Genomic DNA, 13267 nt, shown 5'->3' with positions numbered 1-13267 from the left:
TCCGTTTCGATGAATAAAACATACACGTATTTTAAGACGAACTTCGACTAAAAATTTGAACAACAAAATCTTCATTATAATCTACACAATTAGTATCGTTATATTCATATTAAAAAGTATTTTTTTAATGGTACTTACTCCGCTTCAAAATAATTGCCCAAAAAGTATCTATTTTGAACTGGATACTAATTTTAGAACAACAATCTTTACATTTTTTAGAGCAATTCTTAGTTAAAGAAAAAGCACACGAAATTAGAACAATTATTTATTAGAATGAAGGGAGTATGCATCTAGACAAATCTAGAACAAAAACGAAGGAAGTATATTTTATAGATTAGGATCGTGTATAATATTAAATTCAACAATTATTTCCGTACGAAAACGAATGGAGTATATTTTATAGATTATAGGATCGTGTCTAATATTAAATGGTCTGCCACAAGTGACACTGGAAAAACATCTGACACGGTCACCTCGATGCGGAGGTAGTGTATCCAGTTCCGTCAGACATCTCGCTATCCGGCAGCCCCATCTGATGGACGGGCCCGGCACCAAAGGCAAAATATCGAGATTCCGAATCGCCGGAGGCCACCACCGGCCCACACCACGCCATGAGCGCAGGAATCTTTTAGCCCATCGTTACGTCACGGTTATCTTCGTCAGCCACTCGTTTCATAGGGAGTGCATGTTTCCCCGTCAGCATTCATCCCAGCTACAGAGTTGGCCTTTGCTGCGCTTCAACGGCCACAGTCTGTCATGCTCTTCCCTATGATTTCATTCCCGATTTGCATCCTGTTCATTTGATGCGTTGAAGAAAGGCCATTTTTTTCCTGGTTTCTGTTCACAGAGGTTTGGTCCATGTCATCGGCTTCTTTGCTTGGCCTCTTGCTCTCTTGTCCAAGTGCATTCATCTCACCTTCTGCTGTGGCAACCGGCGGTGGGTCGACATTGCAAGAGCAGCCTGAAATGCTCACAATGTTTTAAACTGCTTTTGGGCCATAAGCTAGAGCCCACCGGTACGGTGGATATTTTCTTCTTTGTCTAACCGATACTAAGAATATCTCTAACAGATACCGCATCCCGCCAATCCGCAACGCGAATGCGGTGTACCGCATCGGTTTTGTGTGGCTCCAAAAACATCGCGGCAGTACAAAATTCCGTAAAGGAAAAGGCTGCATATCTGTCGGAGGCTCGCGCGTTCGCAGCCTCCGGGCGCGGCGTCGTAGGATGCCCCCAATAGTGTGGTCTTCTTTTTCCTGGCCTAGAGGATGGGTCCCACCCACGTGTATCAACACCTACCGCACAAGCCTTATCCGCACGCACAAGGCTTATATGTTCGTGACTTGCAGGCTTGCAACACCCTCTCCTACAAAACCTACACCACTTGGTACAAGGCCGGATCAGAGGATTTAAAGGCCATGCTACGCTACTATTTAGACGAGCTCTTCGGCGGCGACTGCAGCTCGCGGCAGAGCTACGCTGGAGCTTCATGGCGGATGCACAGTGCTTCAAGCTCGTCATTGCTGCTGCAAGCCCAGGGCGAGTCTCTAGTGAAACCCGCCGCTGGCGTTTCTACAAGTCCGCCGTTGTAGCTGCAAAGGTCAATTCGCGGTGCTACGTTCCTAAACTCCGCTGTTACAAGTGGTGCTTCCGGCGCCACCACCCTGTCGCCGGTGCTGCAAGTGACCAACGCCGATGCTACATGCAGCGACCGCCGGTGCTACCATTTGGATGCAGTTATGCTGCAAAGGTATGTTGACGTTGCTATGGATGATGAGCGACATTGCTGCAAAGATATGGCGGCAATGCTACAAGGGCTTGCAAGGCGGGTGCTGCCACCACACGACAGTGTTTGCTGCCAAGGTAGCATGGCGGTGCTGCCATGGCACAACAATGACGCTGCCAAGTGGCATAACGGTGCTACCATCAGTGCTGCAAACTATCAGCGGCAGTGCTACCAACATTTAGTGGCGGTGCTGTAAGAAATTCACAGTGCTGCCAGACGGAGTTCGGATGATGTCGGCGGTGCACCGACGAGGAGTAGATGACTATGCTACAATAGTGTAAAACTTTTGCTACAAATGGTCTACAATATTGCTACTTTAGTATAAAATTGTTGCTACAAGATCTCCGGCGAGGTTAGTTCAACTACAATAGGACTAATTTTTTTCTACAAGGTCTCCGACGAGTCTCCGGCGAAGTATGGTGCTCCGGCGAGTCTCCGGGAACTCACCTTCTGTTTTAGTCGAACCTTTTTTGGCGGGAGGTTTTTTTTGCTACGACGAGGTAAAGTCTAAATGAGTTTCCAACAACTCTCCAACCGTTTTTTGCTTCAATGAAGCAAAAGCGGGAGATTTTTTTGCTGCGACGAAGCAAAGTTCAAATGAGTCTCCAGCAACTCTCCTTCTATTTTTAAACGAACCGTTTTTTGCTTCAATGAAGCAAAAGCGGGGACTTTTTTGCTGCGACCAAGCAACATCAGGATTTTTGCCTAAAAATGGACACGTGGCGCTCAGGGAAGGATCCTCAGCAGTATCCTTCCGTAAATCTGTACGACAAAACCGAATTTTCTGTTTCTGTTCTGCCGGATATGCATATCGTACAGTGTTTGTAGTTAACCGAATTTTTATCTGAACATAGAAGTCTCCATACAGCCGCTAGATAGTTCTAAACTGCAGTGTAAGATTCATCGAATCAATGTAGGCCTCCCAGGCACTCCTGGTTTGCAAGATATCCGTAGCCCAATACTTGGTACCAATTGCATCCAATCCAGTCATATTCGCGATTAGCAATTCCTCCTCCTGGTTGCACACATGATTCTCCAAGAGCAAGAGCACGACCTCCTCTTCGTCGTTCTCGGTTTGGAGCTTCATCAGCCTCTCCACCAATTCTGCCCCGCGCAAGCTGAAGACACGCACTCATTATGTCAAAAGCAAGATCTACCAGCCTAGGCAGGGTCCACATCGAGCTCATCCCCCCCCCCCCCCAACTCGCTCTCGTCCAGCTACAGTACCTGCTCTCCCTCACCTCCTCACCGGGCCGCTCCTTCCTCCTCTCCGCCAGAATAGCCGGCCGGAGATGGAGAGGAGAAGGTGCCGGAGTATATATTAGTAGTACTAGGTTTAGCCTATGGTCCTGCGTGGCGTATGGCGTTGATGCCGGGAGAGAGGTGGCGGATCCAAGCAGCCGGATCTGGCACTGCATCGTCTTCTTCCTCGACCTCATGGAGCTCCGGCGGTCGGAGCCGAAGGTGTGGTGGCGGAGGGAGATGAAGATCTCCGTAAATAAGACTGGTTCTGGCGGATCTGGTGGCCAGAGGTGCAGTGACAAGCTGCTTCTTCTTCCTCGCCCGTGTGGCGAGAGGGAGGAATGGTTGCTTGCTGCCTCCGACAGGCTACCACATCTGCAGCAGGGGAGCAAATCTGCTTCTCGCCGAAGGTCTACCACGGCGTCGTTGTCGCCGTACTCCTTGGCCGAAGGGCGGCCCCTCCAACCTCGTGCGACGCATCGGCGAGGATCATCTGCTGTGCCGGAGAGCCTCCATGCTCTCGTCTCAGGAGTTCCTCAGTAGAGGACTGAAGCCGGCGGCTCCCACCGCCTTGCCTCTGCATCTCATGGTCGAAAGGCGACCCTCCTCGTCCTCTACTTCCCAGAGACCAAGAAGTCCGAGGGGAAGATCTACCGCTTCCGCCACGACGCCGGACCAAGTGGTTTGTCCCCGGCGCCGGTGTCCGTTCTATGGCGGAGCAACTCGATGGTGACTTCCACCAGATGCGGTGCGGAGCTTGAAGGACATGATCACTTTTTCCATTTTCTTGCTTGGGGTCTTTTCTGCAAAAGTCCAGTCCTCATCCAGAATCTCCCCGATCTGTAGGGGTTTTTCTGTAAAATTTAATATAAGCAACTTCTAGGGTCTTCGAACCCTACCCCTGTTCAAAAAAAAAACCCAGCCTAGGCGGGGAATCTCGATTTGGCGGAAACGAAGGGTCCGTTTGGTTTATGCCCAGATGCGCCTGACCAATTTGCGGGCATTAAGAGATATAATAGATGCCCCCCATAGGGGGACTCACAGCGATCCTCGCACGTGAGCCGTTGGATCTTCTTTGCGACGAATCTCAGCCGTTGATTTCTGGCTCAGAATCTACTAGCTAACCCCATGCAACGACCAATTGTTACCCGCCTCCGGCTGCATGTGGGCCCCATCTTTGCCGGCCCCGCATGTCAGCCACTACGAATGGGATTCTATCGGTGTGAATTGGCATTGGGCAGTGAATCTCCACCCCGCAGGGTATTTTCGGTATTTCAGCGGTGTTGGTATAAAAGGCAGCATCCCACGGAGAAAACCCTAGCCCACTTTCCCCCAATCCCCGTGCACGTCTCATCCTCACCAATGGCGGCTGCCCCTTCCTGTCCACGCAGGCCGCGCGCCATCGAGCCACGTCGCCGTTCCCCGATCCCGTCGCTAGCCGTGCCCAGCCGGCGCCATCCCCGTCGCCAGCCGCTCCTCCTCCACAAAGTCCTTCTCTGGAGCCCCCCTTTACCGGAGGAGAGATGGGCCAGGAGGCCGGCGGCGCGATGACATCGAGCGGCGGGCGGATGGAGCCGGACGAGTTGGCCGTCGTGGCGAGAGGGAGGAAGTGCCGCAAGATATTGTCGGCGCTGCGAGGTTTCTTTGGCCGCCCGTCTCACTTTCCTCTCGCTGCTTCCGCTTCGCCCTCGCCATCCTCGCTTCTTCATCTCGTCGTTTGCAAGCTACAGCCTGCAGATCAGCCGTCCTCCGCCACATCCACGCGGTCCACGCCTTCGGCCGTGGCCGGCGCTGCCACGGCGGCGTTCTCCCGTGGGTTTGATTAAGTTGAGCTTTTGCTTCGTCGATGGGGATTTATTTTGTTGCGCTCACAAATTTAGCTTGTTTGTTCGTCGGCTTTGATTTGGCCTCTTTTTGGCTGTGCCCGCGGTGCCAATCAATCGTCTCCTCGTTCCTCCCCAGATCTGATCCCGCTTCATCTTTTTTGGACCCTTCCGTTCTGTTGCCGGTCGATGCTTTTCCCATAAAAATTTGGCATCTTCCTGTTTCTCTTCTTGGCCGCGCTTGACCATGTCCTCCTTTTCACGAATCTGGGTGGGTTTCTGTTTGGCTCTTTTAGGTTCTTCTTCTTATTTGCTGGGGTCCTCTCCTCGCCTATGTTTTTTCTCGTGTGTTCTTGGCTTACGCCTTGCCCCCTGATGTGATTTAACTCGGCTCTGTGTTCTGTCTTTGCAGGTCGTCGTCGCCCTAGGATTGCCGCATCGGTTGGCCGCGGCCGCTCTGGTCGATCTGTTGTCCAACTGCGTTCTTGGTGAGTCCTCTGTTTCAGCTACCTCTGCGTTCTTGTCCGCGCCTGTATGAATTTGGTATACGGCATGTTAGCTCTTTCCGTGTTTTGCCTTGTTAGCGATGCTGCAGAAGTATGCTGGCTCATAATAGCATCCTTAAGATTTCACGGGCAGATTTGTATAGATACTGCAAGCCAATCATTTTATAAGTCTGGGCATGTCAAACATTGGCTGATTTTCTAATGGCAAAATATGTTTACTTAATTTAACCAGCAATTAGTGAAATGAGTATTCGTACAGCTCTCTGTTTTGGTGCCGTGCCATAGGCTTGCAGTTGTTTCTCGTGGTCACTTAACAGACAAGCAGCTCAGCTCTGCAGATCAAACTGTCCTTTATTGTGAGCTTACACAAGTAATAGGTTTAGATCTTTTCTATATGAACCTACATCTTTTCTCTAGCCAGATATACGCTCTTGTTTATCCAATACAACTTTCTCAACTGTATGCCGGTACTGTTCTTTGATGCTAGCACTTTCAGTTATTTTTCTCAAGAAATACCTGTGTGTATTAGCTTGCTATGGTAGATCGGTTTTTTGGATTTCTGGGGATTAGCTTGGAACCCCAGTTTGGTAGTTAGTGTTTCTTGACCGGTGAATTGATATATACCATGTTAGAAAGAAACTACCATAAATACTCATGGTGGCCCAACTAGGTTTGGAACCCCATCTGAATAGTTACTGTTTTTCTGTGCCCAGTGAATTAGTATATCCTGTAAGAAGCGTAGAGACTGCTGTTATTAGTGATGGTGGTATTTTATCTTTGATTCCGCATCACAGGACGTGCCAGCGATTGTGTTTATTAAGAAGCCCTAAAATATGTGGAGTTTTGGATATTATAAAATTTGCTGAATAGCGTTGCTTAGTCTGGAGATTAGACATGTCTGCTGTATTTTCTTTGTTTTCCATGTGATGTAATAAAAGCCAGTGTTGTTTGTTTCAGTTACACAGAATAATTAAATAGAAGGGTCGAGAACTGTTTTATGGTCTTTTCATGTCTACCTTCTGATATGTTGTTTGCCATTGTTGTTTGTTTCAGGCTATCTACTGCTGTGGGTTGGTTGTTGTGCCCATCTACCTGTCAGGTAAAATCTCTTTCCCTGCTTCAGATCTCCACGTGTTGATCTATTTTATATACTTGAATTTGTTACCTGTTCTATTTAATGGCATGTTAAATCTGATGCATTTTCTAGCCAGTGGTGCTTTTGTTTTTGCTGTAAATGTTCAGTTTGGAACCCTTGTATTCCTCACCAAAACTTTGTGAGGTGCAAACCATGTGTAATCTTGACAAGTGCCAATACACGTGGTGTGCTTTTTCTCCTGCTTAGTTTTGTTCATATTTGGTTTCGTGTTCTTTCGCATGTTTCTTGTTGTTGTTGAGAAGAGATGCTTAGTTAAGAATGGACAGATAAAATGATGTCTACGTGTTGGTTGTGCTGCGCTCGCTTCAGATTTGAATTCTTTGCCTATATCGTCTCTGTCAACAGCTCGAGCACGGCCAGCAGGACTTAAAGACATGGTCAGGACATTAGTAATCATCTCCCCCTAATCATGATTTATGTCATTTTCCTCTATTTAGTTCTCACATGTCATGGTGTCTTTTTATTTGATTAGGTTTGTGATACCTGCCGGCCATTTGATCCAGAAATTTATTTATGGAGCTCTTGGTGTGGCTGCCTATTGTTTTATCGAGAAAATTGATTCCATATATTTCTACACTCTTTATCGAAAAATATATTTATACACGTTAGTCATTTGTATGGTGCAGGTTCATGAACAATAAATGGTTGTAGAATGATTTCATATTTTCTTTGATTGAGTTCCCAATTCATACATGTTTTGATTCTTTATGTTTCATCTTAATTTATTCACGAGGTCTTGAAAGTTTTCTATGGGGCCACGGCGGCATCCGCTGCGCAGCTGCAGCAGGGACGGCGGACGAACAACCGGCTGCCCCAAGGTCCACCCAGCCAACTCCCCTTTGTGGCCTGCCCGTGAGGAGGATCACGAGGAGCACGGGAGGCCACCGCCATCCCCGGCCCCATAGCAACGGGCAGCATCGGCGCTCGCCCGAGGTATGCCACTCCTGGCCTCTCACTCCCCTGTATCTGCTTTCTCTCTCCCCATCGTACCTCCTACTCTCTTTCTCTAAGCACCTGATGTGACGACGCAGGGGTGGATTTGTCGTGAACAAACTGCGATTTGGGGTCAGGTCCATGTGTAGATTGTTGGATCAGTAGGGATTGGGCACCACCGCTCTGCAAGCTCGACCTCCCTCCACCTCTCCTCAACTTCATCCTTGGGAGGCTTCCTCATGCTGGGCTCCAGCTTGTACCAAGGTAGATTCCAGTCTCCACAGAAAAAACTTGATTCTCAATGAAGTCAATATATTTGTTCATTCGTAGATGGGTTTGTCCTCACCACAGCTTGATGAAATTGCTCACTTTAAAATTGATCATGTCGCTGGTGTGTGCTGAATTGTAGGCCTGCTAGGACGAAGATCATGTTGCATGACCATTTTGAGAGAAACAACAACAAGATTCTTACTAGGAGGAAGAGATATGGTAGCATCTGTTTGTGCATATCTTCCACTTACATGCTGTCCTGACTGTATTGTTGGCATTAATTTGTATAAAAATCCTCTCTTGCAGAATAGATGGGCACGGAACAGTTTGTTACCTTTCTGTGGACGTAAGTGGTCCATATGGATCTTGAATACATCATACTATTCCTCCAAAAAATATTGTTGTGCACTTTTAGATTGGCTATTTGGGTACTGTCAGATTACTGAGCACAGTTGTTTATGAAAATCTGGAGTCCGATGTTAATTTACGGTTCGAACATTGCTATTTCAGTGTTTCTTTTGTAAGCACGTAGATGCACTCTTACTGATTATATTAGTGAACAAAATATGTGGCAATGTAAGAACTTCCACTCATGTAAGTGTATGTAAATTTATTTTCCTACAACTATTTGTTTTGTCTTCTCCTAATATGGTCATTCATGATGTATATATTATATCCTTTGTTTTATTCTGACATCAGGATGGGTCTCCGGAAACAAGCGATGTGCATCTGTTCTAATAGCCAGCCAAGACGCATGTAAGCTAACATTTGACGTCGCTCTGTTCCCTAGGTAATTCCTCTGTTTTCCCCGTTTGAGTCATACATGATTCCCCTTGTTGGCCATTTGCAATTATGTTATATATAATGGTGATCATGTATTTATATTAGTTCCTTCTCTGAGTCTTTATATCTGGATTCAAAATGGCCTATGTGCATCGCGGCACTTTCCTGGAATGTTACGAAAATTTTGAAACGACAAGTTTCTGTAGCATGCTGGGCTGAATTGTTTTGGAGCAGTTAGTTGGTTGCATTATATTACTTAGTGAATATCTATAAATAAGTTCTGCGTCACCTTCAGATATTTGGGGAATAATCTGCTTTGGCCTAAAAAATCTATTCAAAGGTTGGGAATCCCAGTCCACTGCAGGCTGCAAGCATTAGTCTAACTAGATGATACCCCCGCGCGTTGCTGCGGAAATCTGTATTGCACATCGTAATTTATTAGCTAAAGACGAAAATGACAATTTAGTTGAGGATTTTAAAATTGCATTTGAGAAGTTGATTTTGGTATAAAAAAATGAAGTTGATATATGATTCTCAAAAGTCATGTATAAAATCTTCTTTCCCTTGAACAATATAATAAAAGAATTTTAGAAGAATACACAATAGAATGATAATCCTATCTAAGATCTAAATTTCTACTTTGTTTTCTCTACTTTTTTAGTATGTAAGATATAACAATACTGAGAATAAGTAGATCAGCGGCACTGCCCAGTTCCATCTGAAAGTAAAACAAACCCATTATTAAAAAAATATATACATGCATGCGTATCTTATGAAGAAGGAAGCATATATATACCTGATATAAGACTACAGTTTTACGTAATAAGGTAATACACTCTGCTCACAACTGCAGAAACATCGATGCTACATCACTTACGTGCAGAAAACTGGGTATATTTTAACAACTGATCATTACTTCTAATTTTTTATTATAATAACTGAACATTACTTCTAAATAACGATATCTGAAATTCTGAGCGCAATGTAGTCATAGTGACAGAATAGCATACCTCCAAGAAGAAGAAAGAAGCATGAAATTCTGAACGCAATATAGTCATAGTGAGAGAATAGCATACCTCCAAGAAGAAAAAAGAACCATACATGCATGTTCAGGTAAAGTAAGTTCATTTTCTTTTGCTTTCTCCCGTTTTTCTGTTTGTCCAATTGGTTAGACAACTTGTGCAGCATCACTTTTCACAAACCTATACCAACAGAATCCTACAAAGGAGCAGATAATTACATTCGTTCATTCTAACTTCAACCTAAAGGGGCGTGTGATACAAAAATACAATTTGCAGCAGCCACATTTGAATGACACAAATGTTACATGAAGTCCTCAACTGATAAGATAACTTGTCAGCAAACCAAGTTTCTTTGCTCTGTATCATATATGTAACAAATAACTGAAATGTCATCAGAAAAATGTCTGGGAGAAGAAAGGATTAGCTCTACCTGAAACCAAAGCTTACTTGCTCATACCATCTTGTACATATTTCACAATGCTATACATATCTTGTGCAAAGCGGAAAATTATTAATACTGCAAAATTATTCCCATACTATTTTGTGGAAAAATAAATTGCATACTTGAGTTAGAATCAGTCAATGAATTCATTAACTTAATCAAAGTATTGCTTAATCCAATAGCCAGAAAAGAGAGATATGGGGAATGCACCTGATGAAAAAATAGAGTAAAGATACCTCACCCATTTCATCCAACATCTGCTAGGCAATCTAGGCAGTTCAGAATAGCCTTTGTAGTTAAATTGGTAGAAATATATCATTTCATATTGGTGCCCAGCCAAAGCGCCATCCTTATGTAGAATGTATATCAAATATCAAAAGGAAATCAGGATAGCAAGGTGTCATCGCAGATAAAGCATATGTCCTGGCATCAGAGATGTAGAATGTCTTCACAGTGGGCATTCTGACGAAAAAACTGTTGATAAGTTGCCCAACGAATGCTGTAAGGCGAGTAGCTGCCCAGCCGATTTGTAGTTCAGCAGCTAGAAATAGCCTAGTTGGATTGTTGATGATATTTCTTCAGACCAGACCTACAAAGATGATGACAGGCTCATTATACAGTTAACAGATCATGCTAAAATATAAAACCGACGAAACAAATAAATCCACGTTGTGGGGAGAGACATTAGGGACCATGGAAAATCAACGACGGCTGCAACAACAAACCATCGGGAATCCAATTGAATGATTGAGTCGGAGTGGGCTTGAGTCATCAGGAGGCACAATGCAATGAAAATCCAACCAAATTGCGGGGGAAGCAAAACATCGAGCAGATTTGGAGCTGGAGTGCAACCTTCGCGAGCAGGTGGCCGCACTGGTTGTCGACGGCAACACGGTAGCTTTTTAAACATGGAGGCGGCGATTGCTGAGTTCATCCGAGCAGTTTCTTCCGTGTTTGCAGGGCAGTGATGATGAATGATCGGCTGCATCGGGCGGTTTCCAGAGCATTTGTGGCGTCGTGACGAGATCGGGGCGGCGGACGGGAAGACGAAAGGAAAAGGATCTTTTCACAGCACACGAACGTGGAGCGAGTAATTGTGGGGCATGCCTCGGTCCAGCCCATGTAGAGAGGTGGCGATCGAAGAAGACGAACGGAGGCGGGGCGCTGGTGGGGGAGGAAGACGAACCCTAGGCGGCCGAGGCAGAGGCGTATCGATGGGATAGACAGAGTTGAGGCGAGCAGAACGAAGAGAATCGGCGGAGGATGAAGAGAATCGGCCCGTTATGGGCCGGTGTCGGCCCATCGTCCATCGGAGCCTGGCCAGGACGGGCACCTGGTCCACGCGCGTTGGCCATCGGGCGTGTGAGCGTCGCCTGGCGAGGACCGGCATCTGGTCGTGTACTCGTGTGCGTGCGCGTGTGCGCGTCGCGAGACACGCTTCGTCTGCCGCCATCGGGTGTGCGCCTGGCGACTACTATTGATATCTGGTGATGTGGCTCAACGTGGGAGCAGGAAAATGGGGCCATCTATTAAGAAAGAGAAGATATGGGTCCTTCAGAACAGAAGTGATTTTCATGGTATCTAAATTTTATTCTGAATTGTTAAAATCAGATTAATATTGTTAACTTACTAATACACAAAGTTGTAGCTGGTAAGCTCCCTAGGGTCTTCCAGGTCAAGAATTGATGGCTTATGGAACTCATCTGTTACATATTCTCCTCAGCAAGCTGGGGCCACATAATTTGAACGTTCTGATGATTCGATATTCCTTACTAATACACAAAGTTGTAGGCTTCCACCTTGAAACTTCTGTTTTTCCTACCCCATCTGTAGTCTTTGGTGAATCTGTTGGTTCCATTGTTTCAAGAAATGGTGTCTGATGCATGCACAGAAAAGGAGGGATATGGGTTGTACAATAAAAATCCGATAGATGGTCCTGCTCTGGTGTTTTAGGTCGGTGCAACAGGGAAAAGTTCAGGATGTCTACAAACCCAAGTAAACAGGGCAAAGTTGTGGCTTGCCTGTTTTTAGAAGTGAGCCAGGCCCATCATTTTATTCACTAAGTTGAGTGTATCTATTTGTTCCATCGCCACACACAATGCCTAGGAGAAATTAATAGTTTTAGAAACACAGCCTCAAAACACATTGTTACATGTCTATCTGGAAAATAAGAGTGTACCATTTTCATTTACATTTCATTTTCTAATTACCATTTAAGAATTGAATCCAAGGATACTGGTTATTTCTATATTTTGTTTACTTCATTTATAGCTTACTCAATTTTTTTTTTATACACGATTAATATAGCGATTGCCAAATCGTTTACCAAAGATGGGGAACAAATGCCAAGTCGGGCTCCTGATTTACAAACGTTGTCTATGTATATGTCAATGTTGATAACTTTTACCAATGCTAATGTAATCTCCCATCCTTTCTTACCAGGTTTAAGCAATGAATATCGGTGAGATTCCAACTAGGGTCATGATCAGGCGGCGCTCACCGTCTACAGTTTCCAAAGCCAACACCATACCCACCAAGGGAAAAGGGAGAAGTGACAGTGGCATTCTCTCCGATAGCATGTCATAAACATCATTCTGATGGAGAAGTCCGACTATACAACCAACAACCTTTGACATGTTGTGTTTCACCTATTGAATAGTTTTTTTTTCATTTGATGTTTTATTACTGTTGATATCTATAGATACTTAATATAGCACTTTACAAACTGTTCACTGGGCAGCAGGCCATGGCAAGCCCCAAAATATTGCCCTATTTCCTCTTTTCTTGATTGTATATAAGTGTTTACTGCCCCAAAATAGTTTTTTTTTACATTCACAAAAAAAAAATGTTTACTGCTCCATTCATGATTTCGTCTGCTTTGTCCTATTTTCATATCAACTTTGTTCTGTAAAATCAAAAAATCGTATTTTCATTTTTCACCTGATTTTCATCATTCTTATATATAAATTGTATATTGAAGCAAATTTCACGGGATCGTGCGCCAAGGCGCACATCTAAATCTAGTGACCAATTTATTGGCGGAGGAATCAGCTGCCCTGGGAAACGCCAACGAATTGGCAAAAACTGTACTGTATCCTGGGGTGCGGACCCGGCTAGCCAAAAAATTGGATACCAACCAAAGAGCAGCCGTCGGTCATGGGCTGCCAATTTTTTTGGTAAGGCTTGCATTGGATAGAAACCAAACGTACCCGAAATACCGAGGCACGCAACATACGCATGGACCGCCGCTGATTCGCCATGCGAGGCTCCCGCAGAGGCTCCGGGGGACGGCATCGAGGAGGCT

The 13267-nt window shown here is 45.2% G+C and overlaps 1 protein-coding gene across 13 annotated transcripts; it reads left to right on the top strand.

Annotated features, from left to right (window-relative positions):
- Window positions 1-4330: 4330 nt before the first annotated feature.
- LOC127334571 (uncharacterized) lies at window positions 4331-12823 on the top strand. 13 transcript variants are annotated; one of them, XM_071822669.1, is made up of 10 exons: window positions 4331-4840; window positions 5264-5339; window positions 6411-6456; window positions 6756-6890; window positions 7292-7446; window positions 7545-7710; window positions 7856-7935; window positions 8023-8062; window positions 8416-8506; window positions 12406-12823. In XM_071822669.1, the coding sequence occupies exons 1-4, from the start codon at window positions 4552-4554 to the stop codon at window positions 6786-6788; spliced, it is 444 nt and encodes a 147-aa protein (XP_071678770.1). In that variant the 5' UTR covers window positions 4331-4551; the 3' UTR covers window positions 6789-6890; window positions 7292-7446; window positions 7545-7710; window positions 7856-7935; window positions 8023-8062; window positions 8416-8506; window positions 12406-12823. The 13 variants fall into 13 exon arrangements, 11 of the variants coding, with proteins under 11 accessions (XP_071678770.1, XP_071678769.1, XP_071678768.1 ...); XM_071822668.1 differs by having other exon boundaries at window positions 6986-7446; XM_071822664.1 differs by lacking the exon at window positions 6756-6890 and adding an exon at window positions 8227-8292 and having other exon boundaries at window positions 4333-4840; window positions 12406-12743.
- The last annotated feature ends 444 nt before the right edge of the window (window positions 12824-13267 follow it).

Source organism: Lolium perenne, chromosome 6 (genome assembly GCF_019359855.2).
Source record: "Lolium perenne isolate Kyuss_39 chromosome 6, Kyuss_2.0, whole genome shotgun sequence".
Classification (NCBI taxonomy): Eukaryota; Viridiplantae; Streptophyta; class Magnoliopsida; order Poales; family Poaceae; genus Lolium; species Lolium perenne.
This window is presented reverse-complemented; position numbering and strand designations above follow the sequence as displayed.